Source organism: Marmota flaviventris, chromosome 1 (assembly GCF_047511675.1).
Source record: "Marmota flaviventris isolate mMarFla1 chromosome 1, mMarFla1.hap1, whole genome shotgun sequence".
Classification (NCBI taxonomy): Eukaryota; Metazoa; Chordata; class Mammalia; order Rodentia; family Sciuridae; genus Marmota; species Marmota flaviventris.
The window spans coordinates 218,156,249-218,181,475 of NC_092498.1; the positions used below are offsets into that span (position 1 = coordinate 218,156,249).

At 58.1% G+C, this 25,227-nt stretch overlaps 2 protein-coding genes across 6 annotated transcripts; one reads left to right on the top strand and one right to left on the bottom strand.

Moving 5' to 3' along the window:
* Window positions 1–2,893: 2,893 nt before the first annotated feature.
* On the top strand, window positions 2,894–10,393 carry Stap2 (signal transducing adaptor family member 2). 3 transcript variants are annotated; one of them, XM_071610436.1, is made up of 13 exons: window positions 2,894–3,040; window positions 5,053–5,124; window positions 5,274–5,396; window positions 6,322–6,378; window positions 6,899–6,999; window positions 7,642–7,776; window positions 8,136–8,205; window positions 8,287–8,389; window positions 8,530–8,601; window positions 9,509–9,670; window positions 9,759–9,851; window positions 9,924–9,998; window positions 10,230–10,392. In XM_071610436.1, the coding sequence occupies exons 1-13, from the start codon at window positions 2,939–2,941 to the stop codon at window positions 10,292–10,294; spliced, it is 1,230 nt and encodes a 409-aa protein (XP_071466537.1). In that variant the 5' UTR covers window positions 2,894–2,938; the 3' UTR covers window positions 10,295–10,392. The 3 variants fall into 3 exon arrangements, with proteins under 3 accessions (XP_071466537.1, XP_027808535.2, XP_071466545.1); XM_027952734.2 differs by having other exon boundaries at window positions 9,759–9,998; XM_071610444.1 differs by lacking the exon at window positions 9,509–9,670 and having other exon boundaries at window positions 9,759–9,998; window positions 10,230–10,393.
* A 159-nt stretch (window positions 10,394–10,552) lies between these two features.
* Fsd1 (fibronectin type III and SPRY domain containing 1) lies at window positions 10,553–18,860 on the bottom strand. Of its 3 annotated transcripts, none has more exons than XM_027952626.2 (13): window positions 18,846–18,860; window positions 17,783–17,878; window positions 17,525–17,656; window positions 16,844–16,945; window positions 16,414–16,436; window positions 16,088–16,209; window positions 14,940–15,149; window positions 13,127–13,225; window positions 12,393–12,528; window positions 12,017–12,096; window positions 11,106–11,357; window positions 10,918–11,006; window positions 10,553–10,834 (listed from the first exon to the last, which is right to left on the bottom strand). In XM_027952626.2, the coding sequence occupies exons 1-13, from the start codon at window positions 18,858–18,860 to the stop codon at window positions 10,724–10,726; spliced, it is 1,467 nt and encodes a 488-aa protein (XP_027808427.2). In that variant the 3' UTR covers window positions 10,553–10,723. The 3 variants fall into 3 exon arrangements, with proteins under 3 accessions (XP_027808427.2, XP_027808426.2, XP_027808428.2); XM_027952625.2 differs by having other exon boundaries at window positions 12,369–12,528; XM_027952627.2 differs by lacking the exon at window positions 10,553–10,834 and having other exon boundaries at window positions 10,914–11,006; window positions 11,197–11,357; window positions 12,369–12,528.
* Between the last annotated feature and the right edge of the window lie 6,367 nt (window positions 18,861–25,227).

Sequence of the window (25,227 nt, forward strand, 5' to 3'; positions counted from 1 at the left end):
TCTGAGGCCCGGGACTAGGGGTTGCAGATTGGGGCTGCGGATTCAACCTTACTGTAATGAGCAAGGAATCTGAGGCCCGGGATCACCGCTCTGGAGGGGCTTGGAAGCCTTGGCCGTTGGGACCCGTGGGGACACTGAGGCCCGGGACCGAACAGACTGCCGGGGACGAAGCAGCATCGACAAAGGGTTAGTCTAAAGCGCCCAAATCAGGCTCCAGCCTTCAAAGGGTTAAGGCTCCCCTTCTCCCACCGATTCCCCGATTGGACCGACGCGAGCCTGCCCAGTAATTATATATCTCACCTTCGGCCAATCGGCAGCAGCCGGTGTGCCCCGCCCCCAGTCAATATTTCGCTGCCGAGTCTACCGGACTCAGCCAATGGGCAACGGTGCACATCGACCAATCACCAGGACGCCCCACCCCCGGTTTCACGCACCCAATCGGGTGCAGGGACTGGTTCTCAACCAACCAATCAGCTCGCGGATAAAACCTGGACCTCGGCTCTGGCGCGCGGGCGGAAAGGGGGCGGAGCGGGCTGGTTCCGCGCCGGACCCCGCAGTTTCGGCCTTTGTCCTCGGCTCAGTCCCCGGCCTCTGCCCCGGGACTTTCGCCCCCAGGCCCGGCGCTGGAACTCCCTCAAATCCCGAATGGGACTTCGCCGGGTTGAGAGGCGCCGTGGACTGGCCTCAAATGCGGTGGGTTTTCCCGCCGTCGGAAGAGAGGACAGAACGTTCTGGGCTCCGGGGAGGACGCTGGGGACTCTGCAGCGCTCTGAGGAGCAGGACGTGACACGGAACAAGAGCAGCAGAAGTGTGAATCATCAGCATGTATTATTTTTGTAGCCCAGGACTCCTGCTGACTGACCAGCCAGTAACTGGACCCTCCAGCTCCCCCCAGACTCAAAAGAGACCAAGGTGGCCTCAGCTTATTTCCCCACATCCTTGCTCACTTTCTCTTCCACCTCTTGCCTTCCAAAATTTTGAACCAGCCTTCCAGCTGCTAGAGCCCACCTGCATGGACCGCGGTCATTTCTTCCTTGGGCACCCCAGAGGGACCTTGCCAAAAAGCACGTGTTACCACCTCCCTCCCCTGAACTAAACCCTTCTATGGCTCCCTATTGCGTTTGACAAGTAAAACTGAAACCAACCACTGTGACCTAATGGGCAACTTATATGGCACGTCTGTGTACATCTTACATGGTTGATACTGTGTTCAGCTGCTTAGCAGAGGAAGAGATCTGTGGAATACAAAGGCTTTTTGCTATCTGTATAACGTCCAGGCAGCCTGTCTCTGTATTAAGAAAGTTGAATACGTGATTTTTAAAATATATATATATTTTTAGTTGTAGATGGACAAAGTACCTTTGTTTTATTTATTTGGTGCTGAGGATTGAATTCAGTGCCTCACACGTGCTAGGCAAGTGCTCTACCACTGAGCTACAACCTCAGCTCCCAATACGTGATTTTAAAACTCCAGGTTTTAGCGGTTTAACTGAAAAGTTCTGCCATGGCTGGGGATACAGATCAATAGTAGACCCCTTGCCTAATTTCTGTGAGGCCCTGGGTTCCAACCCTAGTACCACAAAAACCAACAAAACGCTCCTGACCTTCTGACCTTCTCCCTCATGACTAGACACAGAAATCCTTAACGAAGTACTAGCAAATAAAATTCAGCGATCTATCAAATGAGCCAAGCTCCATGGCACACACCTGTCACCCTGGCCATCTGGAAGCTGAGGCAGGATTGGGAGTTCAAGGCCAGCCTGATCAGTTTAGTGAGACCCTGACTCAAAAAATAAAAAGAGCTGGGGACTCAGTTCAGTGGTTCAACACCCCTGGGCTCAATCAATGTATATAATGAATTATACAAGTTACACGCTGTGACCTAGTGAGGCTTGTTCCAGGGACATAAGGCTGCTTCAGTATTCAAAAATCAATTCACGTCATCCGTCATTTTTTCAGGCTGTGGTTGGCAGAATACTATTCCCCTAACCTGTATCTCAGGGGCAGTAGGTTGAGGCAATTTCATGAGACCCTGTCTCAAAATAAATAAATAAAAACAAAAAAGGGCTGGGGTTGTAACTCTGTAGTAAAATGCCCCCTGGGTTCAATCCAGCCACTCAGTCCCCTAAAGATGTTCATATCCCAATCCTCAGAACCTGTGAATTCACCAGGGTATGTGGCAATGGGAACTGACGACCGTGGATGGGAGGCTGGGGTGCCTCAGTGGTAGAGCACTTGCCTGGATTGTGCGATCTATAAAATGGGTTCCATTCTGGGTTCCATTCTCAGCAGCAGCAGGAAAAAAAGATGTTTAAAGTTGCTGATCAACTGCCTTTTCAGATAAGAGCATCCTGAAGTATCCAGGATAAAGGTCCACAAAAGTGGAACAGAGAGAGCAGGAGTTCAGAGCACAGCCCCTGAGAACTCTTGATCCAGAGGGACCCGCGGTAGGCTTTGTGGGTACAGAATAGGGGACCACGCACGGGAGGCTCTGAAACTCTAGAGAAGGCAGAAATTAGATGCCTGCACAGGGCTGTGGGAAGGGATGGGATGGCGCGGCAGGAAGGCTGTCAGGTTCCATATTTGGCACGCACGGTTTGGGGTGGTTCCCCTGGAGACCCCAGAGGCGACCTTGTTCCAGCAGGCCAGGGGCCTGGACCAGGGTGCTGTGAGGTGGCTGTGCCACCCCTCAGCCCTCAGGCGCCACCTGCCTCCCTACTCAGTCTGGCTCAGGAAAGAGCCCAGAGAGACATTTCCCTGGGATCCTGGGCCTGCCCTGTCCCAGCCCCCGCCCAGCACTGGCAGGGGAGGGAGGTGACAGGGGAGGGAGGTGACAAGCTGACAATCGAAAGGAAATTCCCCTGGAACCTGTTTCTCAGCTTCCTGGCCCAGCTGGGGCGCCGGCTGGAAGGAAAGGCGGGCGGAGACCCGGGCCGTCATGGCCTCGGCCCCAAGCCCACCCCGGGTCCCCAAGCCCAAGGGCATCCAGCCTTCACACTATTACGAGAGCTTTCTAGAGAAAAAGGGACCCTGTGACCAGGTAAGGTGGGCAGGGAGCCAGCAGTGCTGGGTGGCCCTGGCAGGTGTGCCACCTCTCTGAGCCTGTCTCCCTGCTGGCACGGGGTGGGGGCGGTGGGGGCTGGACATCTGGGCCTGCTGGGGCTGGGGCTGGTTCTGGCCCCCGGCCTGGCTACCCCTGTGTCTCCGTTTCTCAGGCTCCGGCTCCAACCTGACCTCCTCTGTCCCTCCTGTCAATCTCTGCCTCCTCTCTGTACAGGTCTCAATCCCTCTTTCCATCCCTTGGGTACAAACAAATCCAGGGACTTCCTCCAGAAACCGGAGCCTTCTCACTCCCACGCCTCTTCCCGTGCCCAGCCCTCAGTTGGCCCTGTGAACTTTAGCTGCAGGGGTCAAGGCCCTGGACAGGTGGCCTGGGGGGCAGGGCGAGATGCTGGGGGCCACATTCAGCAAGGACAGGCACCGGCCACAGGACCAAGGCCGGGGGCGGTGTGTGCTCCTCCCGGTGAAGCCCAGCCCTCAGTTTCCCTTGGGCACTGTCCTTCCCTTCCCCTGCCCAGATTCATTTTCTGCTGTAGACCCCCAGCACCCCCTGCTCCCCCCTGCCTCGGCCACCAGGGTTCCCATCTAATTCCATTGCCTTCTGCCCTGGGCACCCAAACCTTCCCCAACCAACAGATCCCTGCAGCAGCAGGGGAGAGCCCTGGCTCCGCTCCCCTCAGTCCCGGCCTTTGGCCTCAGTCTCTGAGCCTTGGTTCCACCTGGCAGGATGTGGGTGGGTGAGCACCCGACTCGGGCAGGCACCTGGGCGCCACATCTGTCTACCCACCTGTTCTCACAAGACCCCAAGGCGGCAGCCGCTATCATTGCCACTTATACCCAGGGAAACTGAGGCCCTGAGAAAGATGATTTGTCCCACAGCGTCCGAGTTGAAGCAGGATGAAACGGGTTTAAAAGAGCCCAGTCCTAGTGAGGACAGGCCCCGAGGTGCCGCGGGACCAAAGCACAGAGGCAGGCAGACCCCATTTCCCACAGTGTAACTTCCTGGGGGACATTCTGACAGAACCCTGTGATTTGGCCAGAGAGAGGGGGGCGTATCACTGTGTCAGGACAGAAGCAGCTTCATCCTGACTGGACGGTACCTGGGTTATCCAGCTCGTCACACCCAGGCGCAGCACGGTACGGTTGTGAAGTCCCACACAGCACTGTGACTGTGCTATCTATTTATAATCCGCCGGGAAACTGCAGGAAACATGGACTCAGATTATGCTGGGGCGATCTTGGTGGTTATGACCCAAGATGGCTGAGGTCACGCTGGGCTGGATCCATAGCACCACCCCGAGGTTAGCCAAGTACTGTCCATTCCGGGCCTGATGGTGCCTGGTGCACGTGGTCCCTATGGTAGTTAACCTCGAGTACGTGTCTGTGGGCAGCTGGAGGGAGAATTGATGGGCAAGTGGGCTGCTGGCTGGATGGCTGGGTGGACGGGTGGATGGTAGATGGACAGATGGTAGGTGAGGGGTGAACGGCTGGCCGGCTGGGCAGATGAGTGGATGCAGGGACGGGTGATGGTGGGTAGATGGCCAGGTGGGTGGCCGCTGGGTGGCGGGCTGGCTGGTGGAAGGAGCACCACAAACACAGTTCACCTTACTCCTTGAGCCCCCACCTCCTAAACCAGACAGGTGCTCTTTAAGTTTCTTCTTCTTCTTCTCTTGTGACTCTGGAGATGGAGCCCGGGACCCCGCTCGCCCCAGGCCGGTGCTCTACCACTGAGCCACGCCCAGCCCACAATTCCTTTCTGTCTTTCTCAGAGGAGAGCAAAGCCCTAGGAGCTGGGCCCTGGGTGTGAAGGGCCTCCTGGAGAGGCAGCCTTTGAGCAGACAGACAGACAGCAGGCGCTGGAGGGAGCTTGGGCTCTGGGGACGGTGGCCGGGCCCCGAGAACAGCCAGTGCCAAGGCCCCGAGACACGGAGTGTATTGCAGACACCCAGCTTTGCCACCTCACCTCCTTCCCCCTCCACCTCTGGTCCGCAGGGTTACAAGAAGTTCTGGGCAGGTCTCCAGGGCCTCACCATCTCTTTCTACAATAGCAATCGGGACTTCCAGGTAAGCGCGAAAGTGGGGGTTCATGACTGGTCCATCCTCGATCCCGGGACCAGGAGACGGTATGCGTGGCAAGGCCACCACAGCAGCCACATCATCTAGAGGGCCTGAGGGGACACAACCTGTGCTCAGACCCCTCTTCTATGTCCCAGCCCCTGGAGAAGCTAGACTTGAGAGCCTTTGTGAAACTCACAGATGAAGCTCCCTGGGCAGGCTCACGTGACCCTGGCATCCACTTCAGCCTGGTCCTCCGGGATCAGGAGATCAAGTTCAAGGTAGGCCACTTGGAGGGGCTTGTCCCTCCTTATTTCCCTGCCCCATTAACACAAACAAACATGGAGTCAAGTGGACTCTTACGCTGGGCTGGTGACGCTGTGCAAGTCACTCAACCTCTCTGAGCCTCAGACATCTGTGAAAGAGCTCACGGGCAGAGGGTACAGCTTGTGCCAAGACCCCGAGGCAGGACAGAGCGTGACAGAGTCCGGTGCGTCGAAGGCCTGTGTCAGGAGAGGGAAACAGAGAGGAGGAAAGGCAGGAAGGGACAGGGTGGGGCTTGTGTGCTGCAGGACTTGGGAGCCATGGGGAGTTGAGCGTAGGGAGGTGTGTGTGATCTGATTCATGTGTCTTCCCTTCCTTCCATTTCTTTTCCTCTTTCTCCTTCTCTCCCTCTCTCTCTTTCCCTCTCTTTCTTTTTTTCTTTCCTTGTGCTGGGGATGGAACCCAGGGCCTCACACATGCTAGGCAAGTGCTACTGCTGAGCCACCCACACACATCCCTAGTCCTAGATTCATGGTTTTCTTTTTACTTACGTATTTGTTTTCGTACCAGGGATTGAACCCAGGGGTCCATCACTGAGCCACATCCCCAGCCCTTTTTACACTTTATTTTGAGACAGGGTCTCACTAAGTTGCTTAGGACCTTGCTAAGTCGCTGAGGCTGGCTTTGAACTCATGATCCTCCTGCCTCAGCCTCCCTCGCCGGCGCCCAGCTAGATTCCTGTTTTTCAATGGTTGGTATAATCACTAACAGGGATACACCCCACATTCGTGAGGACTTATATCCAGACATCATTGTACATTAGCCTGCCGAACTCATTTCATCTTCAAACAGCCCTTGGGAGCAGGGACTGTTATTCGCGGGCCGGTTCCACCGCCGAGCCCACGGGGTCCACTCAGCGCTGGGCTCGCTTTCCCTCCCTAGGTGGAGAGCCTGGAGTCTCGCGAGATGTGGAAAGGCTTCATCCTGACCGTGGTGGAGGTGAGTACGGCCCTGCCCTTGCTCCATTCTCCAGCAGACCGCCTTAGAGATCCTCTCCCTGTCCACCCCTCAGTCGGAAGGAGTCTCTGGAGTGTGGCACACTGGTCACCAACTGGCCACTTGCGGGCACAGGTAGCCCATAGACATCTGTTTGGCCAACATAATGCTAAAACTCAAAATTAGCTGCCATTGTTTCAAAACCAGAAATTTTAGCCCCCATTCCTGATTTTTCTCATTTACTTATTTGCTTCCTGCCTGGCCCTGGCAGGCCACTGAGTTTGGGACTTGCTGCCCCTGTAGATTGTGGAGTGTGAGACCCCAGAGTCCAGCACCAGCAGCATCCCCCTCTGCAGGGCCTCCTCTCATCCTCTGGAAGCCCTCTTTGCCCCTACGGTGTCCTGAGGCTCTGGAGCCCTCAGACCCGGGTTCTTATCCTGGCTCTGCGAACTGGCCTCAGTTTGTCTGTCGGGGATGTGGGCACACATGCTGGTTCACGGCTTGGGCCCTGATCACCCCTCAGCTCCGCATCCCATCCAAGCTAACCCTGCTGCCAGGACACCTGTATATGATGGCCGAGGTCCTTGCCAAAGAGGAGGCGCGCCGCTCCCGGGAGACGCCGTCGTGAGTGCCAGGGCCTAAGGGACTCCAGGATGGGGACGAAAAGGGGGAGTGGCTGATGGTGTCCCTGAGCTGGCTCAGGTGACCTGGTTGAGTACAGGCTGCATCAGGGTTGGAGCGGGGCAAAGAACTCATACTGGGTTCGGTGGGATGGGATCTTGGGTCTTGGTGCCTAGAGGGTCTCCAGGTGGCCTGCAGGGTGGCCAGGCCTTGTGGGCCGACGGGCGTGTCTGGACCCTGAGGGCGGGGCCTGAGGATGGGCCTGGCCTTCAAGCGCGGTCCTAGGTTCCTGGGGAGCCCTCCAGGGAAGGGTCTGGGTTTGCCGGGCGGGAAAGTTCTCCAGGTGAGTCCTGAAAGGTGTACCTGGCCTTCTGACTAGGGGATGGAGAGGACCTCCAGGGTGGATCACGTGCCCAAGCAGAACTGGGCCTTCAGGGGCGGGGTTACTGAGGAAGGCGGGGCTTAGCTTCTGGGGGCAGGCTCTCGGTCTGGGGGTGGGTCTGGGTGTCCGGGGCGGGGCCTGGGCTTAGGTCTGGGGGTGGGACCCCAGGGGCGGGGCCTGGACCTGGGAGGTGGGCTTGGTCCTCGGGGCCACCCGCTCCTGCGGGACCGGCGGTGCCAAGTAGGTGGCGCGGCCCGCCCCAGGTGCTTTCTGAAGGTGAGCCGGTTGGAGGCCCAGCTGCTCCTGGAGCGCTACCCCGAGTGCGGGAACCTGCTGCTGCGGCCCAGCGGGGACGGCAAGGACGGCGTGTCAGTCACCACGCGACAAACGCTCAACGGGTACGCGGGACGGCCCAGGGGCTTGCACTGGGCGGGTGGGTGTGGGGCGTGCTCGGAGGGGCGGCCGAGCCGGGACCTAGGGGACCAGCGTGACGCTGGATCTCCCTTGGGCTTCGTCGTCGGGGTGGGGTCGGGGCCACGTTGAAGACGGAGGGAGAATGTGGGCTCGCGGCCGCCGCAAGAGAGGGCTCCTTCTGGGGTGCGTCTGTCGGCCGGGTCCCTGCGGTGGGCGGTGCCAGCACTGGGGGCGGGTCCCCCTTTGGGGTGGAGTCAGTTGGTCTGGCCCACCCTGGGGTCAGATCCAGGACCAGGGCCCGCCGTGCCTGGGAGCCACCCACCCAGTCTGGGCTACCTTGCAGGGCGCCGGTGGTCCGGCACTACAAGGTGAAACGCGAGGGCGCTAAGTACGTGATCGACGTGGAGGATCCGGTGAGCACGCGGGTGCCGAGAAGCGCCCCTGCGCCGTCCGCACCCTCCGCCCTCGCCGTGACCACGACCCACTCTCCGCAGTTCTCCTGCTCCTCGCTGGACGCAGTGGTCAACTATTTCGTGTCGCACACCAAGAAGGCGTTGGTGCCATTCCTGCTGGACGAGGACTACGAGAAGGTGTTAGGTGCGTGCGGCTTTGCGGATCGGGGGCGGGGGTGGGTGTGGAGGGCCCTGTGCGTGCCTCTCCTGTCCTGGCCCTGTCCGGGCCACCCCCCGGCCAGCCTCCGGCTATGTGCCTGCTCCAGGCCACCCTCTCTGTTCCAGGCTACGTGGACGCGGATAAAGAGAACGGGGAGAACGTATGGACGGTGTCCTCTGCCCCTGACTCGGACCCAGGTGAAATTCCCTCCGCTGTTGCTGGGGCGGAGGAGGGAGGGACCTAGGACCCATGCCCCTCACCCCCTCAGCACATGGGCTCCCCGCCCGTAAGTGCCTGATTCATACCCAGAGTCCAGGGGCAGAAATTACCCAGGCCTTGTCCTGAGGAGGTTGCAGGTTGGGGGTGGGGATGGCCACAGCTGGACACAGGTAAGTCCCATCCCTGTGGGGTGGAACGTGGGGTGAAGGAGAGGGAGACGCCTGCAGGAAAGGCTCCCTGGAGGGATGCTGTTGGCTGCAGGTCCCAAGGGATGTCAGTGGGCAGAGAGGGCATTGGAGGGACAGAGGATGCCCAGGGATGGGTGAGTGACAGGGAAGGGGTGGCAGTCAGTTCTGTTTATGGGGCAGGAGGAGGCAGGACACCTGCAAAGCTCTGTGGGTCGGGCATTGCAGGGTCCCCACACATGTCCACAGGCAGTGCAGGCTCCGTGAGCTGTGTCCACCCGCACAACCAGAGGCCCCCGTGTGCGTATGTAGACACGACAGTCTACACATGCATGTGTCCCGTGTTCCAGCCACGTGTCCACACCACACAGCACACACCTCCTGGAAGCCGGCAGCACATGGACACACACGGGCAGAGCCCTCTCAGTCCTAGATCATGACAACAGCAAAAGGCATGGGCCAGTGCGGGCCTCCAGAGCTGCGTGGGGTCACGCGCACAGGTGCAGCAGGCGCCTGCGTACAAGCCTTAGGCGTATATTTAACTTATACAAATCCAGTGTGTCTGCTACCCAGGGACACAAATGCAGGTTCACAAAAACCACAGATGCCCAGGGACATATATACGTATTCAGACATGCACACAGACCCACCCTAAGGCATCCCTGTACCACATGTGCCTGACAGTGACTTTCTCTGCCAGGTCCTGCACCCCCTGCAGGTGGCCCCAAGTCACTGCCTCCTGTGGTATCCAGCCAGGACAAACTGCCCCCATTACCTCCCCTGCCCCCGCTACCGAGCCAGGATGACAACTACGTGACCCCCATTGCAGATGCCCCAGCTGTGGACTATGTGAATCAGGATGGTGCGAATCAGGATGGTGCATGGGGCAGGGTCCTGTTGGGTGGGGGCAGGCTAATGGCCCCTGTGACACTGCGCATTTGTCCACACAGTGTCTTCCTCTGGTTGTCCGGTTGTCCCAAAGCCCAAGAAGTTAGCAAAGGCTCCAGCAAAGCCTCCAAAGCCACCCACTTTGCCCAAGCCAGGTAGGGATCCCTCCCCACTTCCTCCCTCATCTGCCAGCGGGCAGCCGGGTCCCACGTCTGCCTTCTTTACAGTGCCCAAAGGCAACAACAGGCCGCCGGCCAGGAAGTTGGTGGGTGGCTCACCCCAGGCTGCCTTCCTTGCAACAAGTAAGTGGTCTGTGGGTGCCTGCAGGGTGGGCTTCCAAAGGGCGTGACCTGGAGGGTCACACAGGACCCCGAGGGCCCTGCAGGTCAGTGCTCTGGTCTTCCGATTCCTCATGCCTTGGGACACATTTAATCTTGCCTTGGGCCCTGGACGTCTGTAGATGGTCCTGATGGGTTGGGGTGGACACAGGCTGGGATCCGGGCCCAGCTGAAGCCTCAGGACCACCACCCTAGGGCTGGGGGACGTGACGGCCGAGCTGCAGGAAAGGCTGCAGAAGAGGCGGGCCCTGGAGCAGTGAGCCGCCGCCTGGGACAGGAGGGCTTTGGCCCCAGCTCAGCAGCCATCTGTTCTCCCAGGATTAAAACTTGAGTGACCAAGGCCCACGTGTTTGGCTTGGCTCTGGATGGGGTGGGACGTGTTCTCACGGCTGGCACCACTTACCCCCGACACCTCAACTCAGCCAAGCCTGCTGCTGGGTCACCTAGGAAAGCCCGCGAGGCCCCAAGGCCAAGCAGCAGGCAGGACCACCCAGCCCCAGGAAGCAGCCCGCGCCTGCGCAGTGTTGGACCTTTATTAGGAAGTGAGGTGGGAGGGGCCACCTGGGCCACGCCCTGGCGGTGCACCCCTCAGGAGTTAAGGCTCCAAGCAGCAACAGAGAGAAAGGCACCCAGCTGAAAGGGCCGGGCCAGGCGGCCCACAGACACCCTGCCGCTGGGTGGCCGGGGGCCTAGGTGAGGCTGGTGTTGGAGCTGCTGGTGGCACTGCCCCGCTTCTGCAGGCAGCGCACGGAACTGGGGACCTGGAGGCCTGTCGTCACGTGGAAGCTGCCACACCACACCTGGGGCAGATGGGGAGGAAGGAGGCTCAGCCGCGCCCCACACCCTCAGCCCCCCTCCTCCCCGGGCCGCCAGGGCCGCTCACTGTGAAGGCAGGCAGCAGCGGCTGTGTGAACTTGGCCTTGAAGGTGTGCAGCAGTTGCTTGGTGCGGGCATTGTAGAAGGACAGGAGGCCTGGGGCGGAGGGCAGAGCGACAGGGACCGTGTCAGGAGTGGGATGCGGACCTGGGCGCTGGCAGGGGCGGGGCACAGGCAGCTGGAGGTGGGGGTCACCTTGGTGAAAGTCACAGTGCACGCCCAGGCAGTCGGGCACGGGGGCGTCCAGCACCTTGACTTTGTTGGCGTGCTTGGCCGTGAAGCTGACCTGCAGCCAGTTGTTGACGTGCAGGCACCAGGACGCAGGGGTCTTGCCCAGCTGCTCAAAGCGGCCCAGGCTGCGGTAGGCCACTCCAAGGCCGAAGGCCTTGCTGTCCGGTTCGTAGCGCACTTCCCAGTACTGCTCCCCGCCATCGATCAGCGTGTCGCCTGTTGGCCAGAGTAGGCAGTGGGGATGGGGCAGAACCCAGGCCAGATACACTTCCAGGGAGGGATGGCCACCCAGGTACTCCCCACACCACAGCTTCTCCCTCCAGGTACTCCCTACACCACAGCTTCTCCCTCTGGGTACTCCTCCTCAGGCCCCAGTTGTCCCCCAGGTTTTATGGACCCTCTGGATACTCACTAAGCCTAGATACTCTCCAGGACTCAGTGCCCCTCCCCCCGCTTTTTTTTGTCACTGGGGATTGAATCCAGGGGCACTTAACCACGGCCACGTCCCCAGCCCTCCCTCCCCCAATCCTGCAGCCTCTCACTTCTCCTGCTGGCTCCTTCCCGTAACCTAAGCCCCTTCCCCTTCAGCTCCTCTGCAACCCCAGGTGCTCCATAGGCCACCATTCTACCCAGCTACTCCTGAAACCCAGACGTGCCCCCGACTCCCAGCAGCCCCCCCCACACCCCCGGACGTCTCCCCTAGGCTCCTGCCCGCTGCTCCTGCCCCCAGTTCCCAGACCAGAGCAACGGTTCCCCCTGGAGCCATTCCAGAGCGAGGTCTGGCCAACAGCTGCCCTGTCCATCGAGGGCGCTGTCCCTGCACCTATGCCCAGGGTCCCCCCAGTGCTCCTGTCCCCCTTCCTGCCCCTCCTTACCCAGCACCGTGTAGGATTCAGCCGTGAAGCGATCCCTCCCACCTCGCCCCGAGGACATCCTCTTGGGAGACGGAACACCTCTGTGGGCAGCAGAGAGGCAGCAGGGTTCAGGCCTGCTCCAGAGGAGGCCTCTGTGGTCAGTCCCTGACAGGATCTGGCTCTTTCTGTATGGTGGGCCCTTCCAAGTCCACGTCAGAACATGCCCGTGCCCCTCCTCGCCTGGAAGGCTCCTGCTCTCCATCTGCACCCTTCACAGCCTCCTGGAGCCCTGGCCTCCTCCCTCCTCCCAGTTCTGAGCTCTGGGCTGTCCCGCCCCTCAGCTTGAGCCTGCCAGGCCTGGGCACGCAGGTACCTGGCGGGCGAGTGCACAGGAGACGCCGTCCGGCCCTTGCCCTCCTTCTCGCGCGCCTTGATGTCCTGCACCTTCCCGCCCATGGCGTCCCACTCCACGGCCAGGTCCTCCACCCGCAGGTTCTGGTGGGATGTGGACGCATCCAGGCGGAACATGAAGGCTGGGCCGGCAGACGAGGGAGTCACAGAGATGGGAGCACCCAGAGAGACACAGAGACAGTGACAGGCAGGACAGCAGAGAGACAGGTACAGAGACAGGCAGGAAAACACCGACAGAGACAAGAGGGCGCAGGCGGGAAACCGAACACGGAGGCGGAAGAACCAGTCTAGAGGCAGCCCAAGGCATTGCTCTGCCCTGGGCCTCCACTGAGGACTCATCACAGGAAAGGGGAAGGACTACAGCATGGAGGACTTAGACTAGACAGCAGAGGGCCTTCCTGGTAGAGCGTGCACCGTGTCACTGTGGGAGGCTGCAGAATCTACTTTCACTATTGATATTCTGGGCCCAACTCTAACAGGACTGCTCTATTTGATGAGAGAGGGACAGCATATGTATGTATTAAACCATCCCTGTACAATGGGATCACTCTGAGAAAAAGCAGGGTGGTACATGACAGCCACTGTGGACTCAGCTTTGAGCTTCCTGGCAGCCAGGGCAACAAGGGCTGCAGAATCTGGTTAGTGGATTCTCATGACACACTGGAACCCAGGGCTCCAGAAGGGAGGGATATGGACAGGGAGGGGGTGGGAGCCAGTCACCTGGTGTCTCCAGGGTCACCGGCTCAGAAAATTCTCCTGCAACTGCCTTATTGCAGGCTTTCACACGGAAGTTCATGTATTTCATGTCAAACTTGAGGCCTGGGGTGCAACATTTGGAGGTCAGTTCTGTGCACTCCGAAGCCTTGGGCTGTGGGGGGATGCCATCCCACCCATGCCACCGCAATCCCATCGCCCCCAAGCTTGTCAGCAGCACCCTTACAAGCAAGTCTTCTTTCTGAAAAACTGTGCTGGTCTCACCCACCCATGGGCCCCCCCCATTATTGGACTCCGCCTCCAACCCAGAGCAGCCAATCAGAATGCTTTACAACAGAGTGGTTGGTTGAGATGGGCACATGACCCAAGCTGACCAATGAGAATTGGCCCTGGGACTTTGATCCTATATCAAGCAGCGTGGCCCCTCCCTCTGGAAAAACTGCCTTTAAGCAAATTTGCTGTCACATTTAAGAAACCTCTTGAGAGAGAAGTTCTGCCACCACGGATCAAAGGTGACTGTTATTGCTAGAAGCCTTGAACTTGGCTACCCATGACTTTTTTTGTGTGTGTGCTGGGGATTGAACCCGGGGTGCTGTACCCCTGAGCCACATCCCCAGCCCTCTTATTCTTATTTTTTTTTTAATTTTTTTATTTTTTAATATTTATTTTTTAGTTTTCAGCAGACACAACATCTTTGTTTGTATGTGGTGCTGAGGATCGAACCCAGGCCGCAGGCATGCCAGCCGAGCACGCTACCGCTTGAGCCACATCCCCAGCCCCTCTCTTATTCTTATTTTGAGACAGGATCTCGCTAAATTGCTGAGGCTGGCCTTGAACTTTCGATCCTCCTGCCTCAGCTCTAGGGTTACCGTGTGGCCACTGTAGCTGGCCGTGCTGGTTAATTCTCCCTCCCCCTAGGGTATAATCCAGCCCCAGCCCAGTTTCCTGGATTCACATGAACTACTGTTGTGAAACCAGGGCCACGGAGGAAGCTGGGGGAAGGGGACAAAGATCCTGAGAGCACTTTTTGAATTTTCACAACTTCCTATGTATCTGTAACCATTTCAAAATAAAAAGTTACAAAAAAACAAACAGAAAGCAGGAGGACCTAGGGGTGAGGATTGTGGAATCCCAGAAGAGAAAAAAAGGGTGTGCATGTGTGTTTGTTTTGATTCCCATGAAAGAAAAAAACCAATAGCTGCTCAGGCTGTCTGGGTGATTTTCCCCTCTGCAATTAGCAAGCTCATTATTAACCACATATGCTAATTACAGATAACTAGCAGGCTGATGACAGCCTGGGAAGGAGGAAGTGAATGGGGACACCCCTGACATCAGCACGGCTCTCCGCCCCCAGGACTCCCCTTTCTAAACTCATTAGGGAGCCCCCACTTTCCAGCCTTCAGACCCTCCCCCAGCAGCTGGGTGGACTCCTCAGGCTTTTGACTTCTTGTAACTGCCAAGGAAATCCTGAGTCCTGGGAGGCCAGTCCTAGGGTCCCCGCAGAGGTGAGGCTGCGCTTGCCACCAGGCCAGCCCAGATCAGCGAGTGGCTGGCTGGCTGCTGGACAGCAGAGACAGGGAGATACTTGCTGCGCTTCCTGTCCTTCCTGGGTCACGTGGTGACCGCAGCCACACCTGTGATGTGTGTGCTCAGTCATGGCACAGCGCTGCCGGCCATCTCTCCTCCATCCCGTTCCTTTCTGATGCTCCTGACCGGCCCACCCACAGGTTGCCCTAGACCCTGAGCTCTGGGGAGGTGGGCCAGGCCCAGGTGGACTCATGGCTCAAAGGCACCTGGAGGCAATGAGCTGGCTGGGTACCTGTCAAGGTGTACTCTGTGTGCCGGATGCCCTCAATCACCATCCAAGGCTGGTCCTCCTTGAGGCGCGGCGGGCCCTCGAAGTTGGTCCTTCGGTACTCCAGCACATAGTGGTCAATCTTGCTGTCCTCATCTGGCATGCGCCACACCAGGGTCACACAGTTATCTGCCACCAGGGACTCGGCCAAGTCGATCACAGGAGCGCTGGGCACTGCCCAGGACAGAAGGGAGGGGGGATCAGGACTCTGGGGTACAGGCAAGGGGCTTGTGGCAGTGCCCCTGCCCCAGGATGACCTGTCTTCTACACCTGGGACAGCCCCTCTGGGTTTGTGACGTGGGGGTCGGCCAGTGCCTTCCCAGGGTTCACCCAACACAGTCAGACCCTGTCAGATTCCACCAGTTACAGGGGCAAGGTGGCCACGCCTATAATCTCAGGGACTCAAAAGGCTGAGGCAGGAGGATGGCAAGTTCAAGGCAGCGTAAGCACGTAGCAAGACAGTGTCTCAAAATGAAAAATAAAAAGGGCTGGGAGTGTAGCCCAGTGGTTAAGGGCCCCTGGGTTCAATCTACAGAACAACAACAAAAAAAAAGTCCACCATTTAGAAGCCAGACTTTCCCAGAATTCACTACCAACTGGGGGTGGCTTTCTTTGGGGCTCCACTGCCAAAATGTCTCTCAGAGTGTCAATTCCCTGCAGGGGTGCCTCTCTAGGCCTTGTCCCCTGGGGACAGGGTTTTCCCGGGGCCTGGCTACTGTGCCTGTCTTGTGGCCCCACCCCCACGTGGGCGGGGCTCTATCAGGCTTTGCCGACATTGGGCAGAACATTCTGAGTCCCACCCACATGGGCAGGCTCAACTAGGGCTCCACCCCTGTGTGGGTGGGGCTAAAGCAGAGCTCCACCCATACAAAGGAGCTCATAGTTAATAGTTAAGGCTCCATCCCCCACATGGGCGGGGCTTAGCCAGGACTCCTCCTCACTTCCCGCATTACGGGGTGGGCTATTCTCGGGCCCCAGGGATAGGAAGGGGCCCTCCATCACAGGCTTCAGACACCTGTGGCAGCTTCCTTCCAGACACTTCCTTTCCTTCCTTTGCCTCCCTGGGCCATTTCCCTGAAATCCTCGTCCTCCAAGCAGGTCCCCCCTCTCACCAGGCAGGAACTTGAGGGCCTGTAGCATCTGCCGCTCCTGTGCAAAGTCCACCATGAGGTGACTCATGTTGTCGCTGACCTTGGCTTTCAGTGACAGCCGGAAGGCAGGGGCCATAGTCACACTGCAGGGAAGGAGGGAAAGCAGCCTGCTGGGGTGTGTGTGTGTGTGGGGGGGGTGACCCTAGGCCGGGTCATCTGAGATGTGGGGGGACCCCTCCCATGTGTTACTGTCCAGTGTCCTGGGCCCAGGTGCTCTTGCCAGGATGTCCCACCTTCATGGCAGGGTAGGGTGGGGGGGGTGTAGGAGCCAGATCCCAATATCTTACCCATCTTTGATTTGTTTGGCAGCCTAAAAGAGAGACAGAATAAAATTTAAAAATCTGTCATGACCAAGCCAGAGAGGCATTATACAGACAGGAAGACTGAGATGCAGAAGAGAAGCAATTTGGCAAAGTCCCCATACTAGGAGGCAGAAGTGGTGACATGCTCTTCTTCTAGCTGTGCCTTGAGGGGACAGGAAAACTAAGGCATGACCCCACCCTCACCCTGCTCAGTGCCCAGTACATACAGAGTGCCCAGCTTAATTGACATTCAGATGAACAGTGAATGTTTTTAGTAGATCCTGTGCAACCTTTGAGAGGTACTTATGCTAAATACTGCATAAGTGTCCATATTAAACACTCACTCACTCCTGAGCTGAAATGCAAATTAATCTGGATGCACTGTATTTTTTATCTGCCACCCTATGGTACCCACCTGAGGAAAGTCGTCACTGTCGGTGGCCTGCAGGGTCTGGTTGGCAGTCTCCAGAAGTTCCTCCGAGCTCTCCAGGGCCCGCATGCAGGCGGACAGCTGGTTCTGTGGGTAGCATGGCCCAGGTCAGCATGGTGCCAGGGACCAAGAGGAGATTACTCACCGGGAGCCTCACCACTCCCAGGCTTCCCACCACTGCAAGGGCCAGGGCCCTCTCAAGCTCTAGACAGGAGAGGAAGTCGGGACCTGAGTGCCCAGCCAGTTGGCCAAGACTCCAGGTGCCACCTCAGAACCTCCTGGGGAATCTCTTCCTTAGAGACTCATAGACCCAGGGCACACCTATATCCCCTGTCCTGAGGACATGAGTCTAGGGTGTACAGAGTTACCCGGGAGGGTTAGATGTGGGTTAAAGAACTCCGGCTTGGAGCGTGAGAGCCCGCGGGAGCCCGGGAGGGCGCCGTCAGATCTGGGGAGCCAGCAGGAAGGGCCGATCAACGGAAGCACATGGTGAAGACAGGAGGGGGATCGCGAGTCACAGGAGGAGTTGGGGGGAGCAGCACAGGGGACTGAGGGGCCGGGGCTGGGCAGCGGCAGGGAGAGCCCACTGGGAGCATCTGGTTTGGGAGGAAGAGGCCAGGGCCACCTGGGCTCTGCGGTGTCGGAGGTGGGGGCCCAGCCGCACACCTGCAGCTCGTAGGTCCGGCTGGCCCGGTCCTGCTTTATCTTCATGAGCATGCCCTCCTTGAGCTCCTCCAGGACAGAGAGGAGGGACTGGAACTCCGCCTCAAGGTCCTCCTGCACCTTGGCCGAGTTCGCCTGAGTCAGAAGGCCAGGATTAGCGGGAGCCCGTGATCAGACGGGGAAACTGAGGCCTGGCCTCCTACAGGACGGGAAGGAACAGGGCCATTGCTCTGGTGGGCACCCCCTCCCCTGCCCCCTCACCTCCACATTGAGCAGCATTTGCTTGAGGGAGTAGATGAAGCTCTGGATCTCCTCATTCTTCACAGCCAGAGTTGTGATGATCTTCCGCAGCGCTTCCTGCCCCACACATGCACACAGAGCAGGTAAGTTCCTCCACCTGGCCCGCTCCCTGTTCTGCCCTCCAGAGATCCAGGAGGAGAGATGCAGCCACCATGCTAATGAGCCCAGGAACCAGCCACAAGCAGGCCTGGGTGAGCCACTGGCCCTCTGCACCTCCCCTAGCAGGTGGGTTCCACAGAGCCTCCTCCTTTCAGAGACGCTGAAACAGGCCCCCGAGAGCCTCCAGGGATGGGACAGACCTGACCCAGGCTTCGACCCAGGCTTCGACCCAGGCTAGGCATAAGCTGAGGGGAGCAAAGAACTTCCAAGAGGCAAAATGGGCTAGCCTGGGAAAAGGGCTATCTGTGGAAAGAAAAAACTCTAGGAGAGATGGAAAGCCTGGGATGAAGACTAGCCTAAAAACAGGGGTGAGCCAGGCAGGGGCATTCCTACCTGGAGAGAAGGGTTAGCAAGAAGAAAGTCATTACCTGGACAAAGGTGGCACCTGGGCAAAGGAGATGCCAGAGAGCCAGGTAAGTGGGAAGGGGAAGGGAGGTCAGGAGAAAGGGGATGCGGGGAGGGAGGTCCTGCGGGCGGATCTGCTCCGGTATGTGGCTCCGACCCAGGCCTTGGATGGGACCCTTTTCTGGGGGCGCAGGTCGGTGGGATTAGCCCTGCGGAGGTGGCGGGGCCAGTACTGAAACACCTGGCCTCGACCGGGAGGGAAGGCGTGGGGGATGGGGTCGGGGCTGGATCCGGATACTGGGCGGGGTGGGGGGCAAGGAAGGGACATCCTTGGCCCCAGGCCAAAATGATGGGGGTCTGCGTTCGCAGATGGGGGAGCCCTGGATCCGGGCGGGGTTGCAGCGGGCGTGGAGCCGCCGCCGCAGAGCAGCTGGGGCGGAGGGGGAGGGCGCTGCGGCATCACCTGGTCCCCACCCGCGCCCACCCTGCAGCGGCCCCGCCCCGCCCCACCCGGTCCTACCCTCTGGTCTTCCATGGCTGCAACCCAGGTCACCTCGGCCCGGCCCGCGGGCCCCGCTCGCTCCTTGAGCCCCCAAGCTGCCTTTGCCGCTGCCGGGAGCCAATGGCCCGCGGAGCCCTCGCCGCCGCCGCGCCCCCGGTCAGCGCTCCATCACTGCACGCAGTGCGCAGGCGCGCCCCCCGCAGCAGCCTGGGAAATGTAGTTCGGCGCTGGGGGTCTGCGAGGGCCTGACCGCCAGAGACTGGGGCTCGTGGGGGAACCCTAGATTGATGCCAGCTGAAGACAGCCCTACTTAGACTCCTGTCCAGCGGCGTGACCTCGAGGTCATCCCAGTCCCCGCTGCCTCAGTCTCCCCACTTGTTCACCTGTACACCTTCATCGTGGTTGCTCCAGCCGGTAGCCAGCCTGCCCCGCTCCACCTGGCCCTTGGCCACCTACACAGCAATGCATTTTACTGAGGAGCCGGGTCTTTATCCACACAGGGTCTGGCCTCTAAACCTCTTCCCCTCCAGTTGGTGCAGCTCAACTTCTATGCCTCCCACAGAGCCCCAGACTCGACCTCCTCCAGAAACACTCCACGGGGCTGGGGGTATTGCAGGTATCGCAGGGCCCTCACTGGATCCGGGAGGGTTGGATCAGACACAGGCAACAGATGGAAAGGGAAGTGGTCCTACTGCAGGTCCCAGCTGGGGGCGGGGGGGGGCAGTCAGCCGGCTTGTCCCGGCCCACATCTCCCCCCCGCATGGAAAGAGCAAAGCCAGCTGGTAGCCAAGTGTAGATCTAGTTGACCTGAAAGAGGACAAAGTGGGAGAGAAGACAGGACACTCATGCAGATTTAGCGACCCTGCTCTTGATTTCAGAGGGGCCCCCCAATTCAGGCTGTTTCCATGTCTGTCTCTCCTACCAACATGAAAGGGTCTGAGGCTTAATCCATTGGGGTCCTAGTATCACCCCTCCTGGGAGAGGAGTGGGGAGGTTGGGAAGCTGAGCGAGGGTCTGCTGGGGCTGGGGACGGGGCCGGGGACGGGGCCACTGTCGGCCTCCCTGTGGTTGAGAGGATGGATTCTGTGGAAGTGGCAGGTCTCGCAGCTCTTTGTGAGAGAGGAGGTCACTTCACTTGTGATTGAGGTGAGACATTGAGGTCTCTGGGTCAGCTGCCTGCTTTGAGGACACTCGTGACTAAGGGGAGGGTCGCAGGGCCCTGGGCACAGTGAATTCCCACCTGTAAGGACCCAGTCATGAGCAGCTGGCCCTCCAGCAGGGCAGCCTGCCTGCTGCTAGTGGGAGATGTCGCCTGGCACGTGAAGCTGGGGTTCATTCCCAGCGCCCAGAAAAAAGAGAAGAAGAGAACAAGTAGGAGAAATCCATTCCTCTAGACCTCAAAAGGAAGACATTCTGGGCCACAGCAATTGAGACAGAAACCGCTCTGTAACTCGCCACTCTGGCCTCTGCCTTGCCCCTCCTCCATCTGTATCACTCTGACCGCCAGTGACCACACTGTGCCCCCCCCAGTGCCTCTCAGGTCTAGGCTCCAAACCCTCCCCCAGGCTCCCTGGGGTTGGACAGCAGGCGCCTGTGCACACTGCAGGCTGACAGAGCCCTGGCCTCTCTGCGACCCTGCAGGGAGCCACAGGCCTGAGCATGCAGGTCAGGCTGGGCAGTGAGGTGACCCTGCCTCACCTGGTGACCCAGGTCGGGGTCTGAGAATGGCTCTGAGTGGCATAGACCAAGGAGAAGGACATCTTGTGCCAGCTGTTCATTACCAGCAGCAGCCTCAGCTCGGGGACCTCACCCTGGGGCCAGCCCACGGGGGCTCCAAGGGCAGCAGGGACTATGTGTGCTGGGCGCCCATGGAGGCCCTGGGCTGGCCCAGAAGAAGGCACCTCCTGCAGCTCCTGGCAGTCACAGGTGTGAGAGCCGCGGAGGGAAAGATTCCGGACACTGGGACACTTGACGCTCAAACATCAACCCTGAATTCCTCACCTGGGACTCAGGTCGGACATCCTGCAAAGATGAGGACACCCCAGATAAATAAAGATCTATTTTAAAAAAAAATCTTTATTTAAAAAACACAGCTCAAAAAAAAAAAAAAAACACAGCTCATAGGCTGAACTTGGCCCACAGCTGGAAGTTTTCTGATTCCTGCTCAGAACTTCACAATCATAAGGCTCTTGGAAACATGTGATTCTGTAGTTTTGATCAAAATAATTCCAGAATCTTAAAGTGCTGTTAAAACATATTCCACCTGCAGAGAAAGGCACACGTCCAGAATATGCAGCTGACCCAGGTATCTACCACCACCCAGCTGGAAATCACAAATTCCAGAGCCCTTGGGGTCCCCCATCACCTCCTGAGAGCTGCTACCCCAATCCCTGGCACTGTCCTGACTGCTCAGAGCATGAATCTCTTCTGCCTGGGGTTTGTTTCACTTAAATGCATCCATGGAGTGTCCTCTTGTGTCTGGCTTTTTGCACTCAACATGACATCGGAGGAATTCACCTGTAGTGATACACCTGGTGGTGGCTCCTTTTTCCTTGCTGTAGGGCCACAGGTGACCACATTGTCATGGAACTCAATTTCTTCTGGTTTCTGGCTATTATGGGTAGCCAGAGCCACATCCCCAGCCCTATTTTGTATTTTATTTAGAGACAGGGTCTCCTTGACTCGCTTAGCGCCTCACTTTTGCGGAGGCTGGCTTTGAGCTTGAGATCCTCCTGTTTCAGCCTCCCCAGCTGCTGGGATTACAGGCGTGTGCCACCGTGCCTGGCTGGGCTGCTTGTCTTTTGGTGAAGATATGTAGACATTTCTGTACCTAGGACAATTCCAGAATCTCAAACCACAAAATAGAATCTTGCAGTTCTAGGATCATAGGGACAGAAAATTCTAGGCACTTTGATTTAAAGCATGTATTGTCTCTAAGGAGGTGGATGTTGGTCTTACTGACAAAACCAGATTTTCCTTTAAAAAAAAAGTTTTCATAGCTTGGTATGGTGGCATATACCTGTAATAACAGCGGCTCAGAAGGCTGAAGCAGGAGGATTGTGAGTTCAAAGCCAGCCTCAGCAAAAGTGAGGCTCTAAGCAACTCAGTGAGACCCTGTCTCTAAATAAAATAAAATATAAAACAGGGGGGCTGGGGATATAACTCAGTTGGTAGAGTGCTTGCCTTGCATGTACAAGGCCCTGGGTTCAATCCCCAGCACCACCAAAAATAAATAAAATACAAAATAGGGCTGGGGATGTGGCTCAGTGGTCAAGTGCCCCTGAATTCAATTCCTGGTACAAAAAAAAAAAAGAAAGAAATTTTTTTTTCTGGTGTTGCGGGTGAACTCCAGCCCTCTTGTATGCTAGGTAAGTGCTCTGCCACTGAGCTACATCCCCAGCCCTTTTTATTTTTTATTTTATTTAGAGACAAGGTTTCACTGAGCTGTTTAGCACCTCACTGTTGCTGAGGTAGCTCTGAACTTGTGATCCTCCTGCCTCAGCCTCCTAAGCCACTAGGATTACAGGCGTGACCATGTGCCTGGCTCCTTGTGTCCTCTTTTTACATGTAAAGCTTAGATGCACTTACAGAACACAAGTAGATTTATAAGATACCCAAAAGGAATAAAATTTCATAGGGGAACTAATTAAGAATTTTTAAAAAACATCTAAAGCATCTCCTTTCCTTATTAGTAATGAAAAGGAGAGTGAGAAAGCCCCAAGATAAAGAACTGGACGATTCTAGAATCTTAGACTCGCACGTAGTACCTTAAGCATCAGACTCAGTGTTGTACAGTCTTAGGGTGCAAAGGAGCAGAGAACCCAGAATCCGCAACGGAAAGCCATCAACGCTCAAAGCTGGCAGGAACTTTCCAGATCAGCAAAGCCAGCTGCTCCCTTTTACCGATGAGGACGCTGAGGCCCAGAGAGAGCCCAGAGGTGTCCCAGAGGTGTCCAGGGACCTCTGAAACAGGGAAGTGGACAGTTTCCTGGATCCCAGCTCACATGACTCCACCCCGCCATGACACTGTCTCTGGGGACAGACCCGTGCAGGGCCAGACCCAGCCCATGCCACCTGGCTTCTGCCCCCCTCGGTGGCTCCTGCCCTCTGTGGTCGCCCCCAGCCTCGGCACATGCTCAGCACCCAGCAGCTGAGTTAGAGCTTCTGGCTCGGCCCCAAGAGAAGCCTTTCCTCTCCAGCTGGTGAGGGTGGGTACCTGCCATGGGGTGATGTGTTGTGGCTGAGTGACGTGTCCCCACCCCTGCACTGTCAAGGGGGCCAATTAGCAATTAGCAGAAGTGAGTCAAAGGCTCCAGGTGGTGCCTTGGCAGCTGCAAGGGACCCCACCCAGCTGCACACAGCTGGCTTCTTCATCTGGGAACAAAGGCTTGGCAGCATCCAGGGGCCACCTGCCCACCTCGGCACCTGCGAGAGGAGCAGGCTGGGGTGCAGGACCTTAACAGTCCCGGCATCCAGAGCTTCTGGCTGGGTTTATGTCAGTTACACAGACCTCGATTCAGACTCTACTTTTTTCATTGACATGCTGCGTGACCTTGGACAAGTAACTTGATATCTCTGTCCCTGTTCAGCTGTCAAAATACAGCTGATCTTGGTTTCCTAGCTAGGTGGGTGAATTGAGAGTGGTTGCATCTATTAGTATGGGTCTGGGACATAGTAAGCCCTCAATAAACATAAGATAGTATCATGTCTATGATGCTTATTCAGCAAGACACAGGTTCAGATTGGTGAAAACATGTTTTACTCTGAAACAGGGAAGTGGGGACAGAGGTGAGGAAGGCCTTTGTTCAAAGCGGGTCCCTGTTGCTACCTGGGTGTGGGATCCCTGGCAATGACTTAGGTGCTCTGAGCCTCAGTTTCCCATCTGTAAATGGGTTTGGCCAGAGTAGCAACTCAAACAGCAGGAGCCAGGAGTGTGATGGTGTCATGGGAAAAGTGACCATGCTCGGTGAGAGTGATGGCCAAGGAGGGGGATGGAGTTCTGGGGAGCTGGAGCCTGTCGTGGGGGTGACAGGGCTCACAATGAGGACCCTGGAGCTCATGATAAGCCCCCAGTGTTCAGTTGTTCCAGTGACCCAACAAGACAGGCAAGAACACCTGCCTAAATTCAGTTCTGCATGGGGTGACAGGGATCTATAACCCCCCAGCGGGTCCCTCCCCGGCCAGCCCAGCTCCCCGCAATCCGCGCGCCCTCCCCCAGTCTCCTCTGGGAGCTGCTGGTGGCGGGGTGCCAAGCGCAGCTGTGCCTTGGCGCTGGGCGCTGGGATCCCGGGTCTCTGTTGCCGCCCCAGCAGCAGGTGGGACTCAGGGGAGAGAGCAGGGACCGGGCGGGGCGGGGCGGGGCGGCCGGGTGCCCGCTGGGGACGGCCGCTGCCTGGCCAGGGGGGGCGGCCGCGGAACTGGAGAAGGCTGGCCGCACACCCGCCTGCCTCAGAGACCCAGCTCCAGAGGGGGACTGCGGAGGGACGCCTCCCCTGAGGATGTCCACTCTATTGCAATGCCCCATGGGACACCAAGGAAGAAGGAGCCCGGCCTGGAGAGGGAAGGTGCTGGACCCTGCGGAGCTGTAGGCCTCCCCGCTGCCCAGCCCAGGCCCCCCCCATCCCACATCGGGGTCTCTCCTGGCCCAGGCCCCACTCGGAAGGCCGGCAAAGAGGGTCCTGGGAAGTCAGAAGAGGAATCTAGACCCCTGGAGACCCAAGGGGACCGGCCAAGGACCACATGGGCTACTACTGCTTCCACGGGAGGAGGGGACGCCGACAGCCCACTCCTCAGGAGACTCAGAGGAGCCCCCCGCGGCCCAGGGACATCCAATAGAGGATCCCGCAGAAAGCAAAGCTGCAGCTCATGGCGAATTGGGGGCGCTGAGAACACTCAGTGGTCATGGGGTGTTCCAGAGCCCCAGGGAGGGCTGCAGAGGCTATGCCCAGGCACTCTGTGACAATGGTGGGGACATGGCCAAGGAGCAGGGAAGCGTCGCCTGTCCTGCTAGCAGTGTCCAGCGCTGGAAGACCCCTCCCTGCCCATCTGGTCCCCCCCCTCCACGGGCTCCCTGGTGTTTACCAGCCAGCAGGTCTCTAGTCCCATTGTCACCTTGAAGTGACACCAGCTGCGCCTGCTCCCCTCCCCCACTTCTGCTGTTTCCATGGGGACAGATGTCCTTTCTGCTGATCTGGCCTAGCTGCCAAAGAATGAGGAGGAGCCGAGCCTCACCCCTCTCTCCATCTTCCTATCTGAGGGTCCTCCCCCCACCCCTGGGGTTTTCCTGCCTCCAGACCTCCCCCTGAGACTCGGGTTCCGACCCTGCCTTGGACCCCAAAAACAAAGAGCTGGGGAGGCTCTTGCCCCTCTAAGGCCTCTCTCCTAGTCCTCCAAGGGGCCA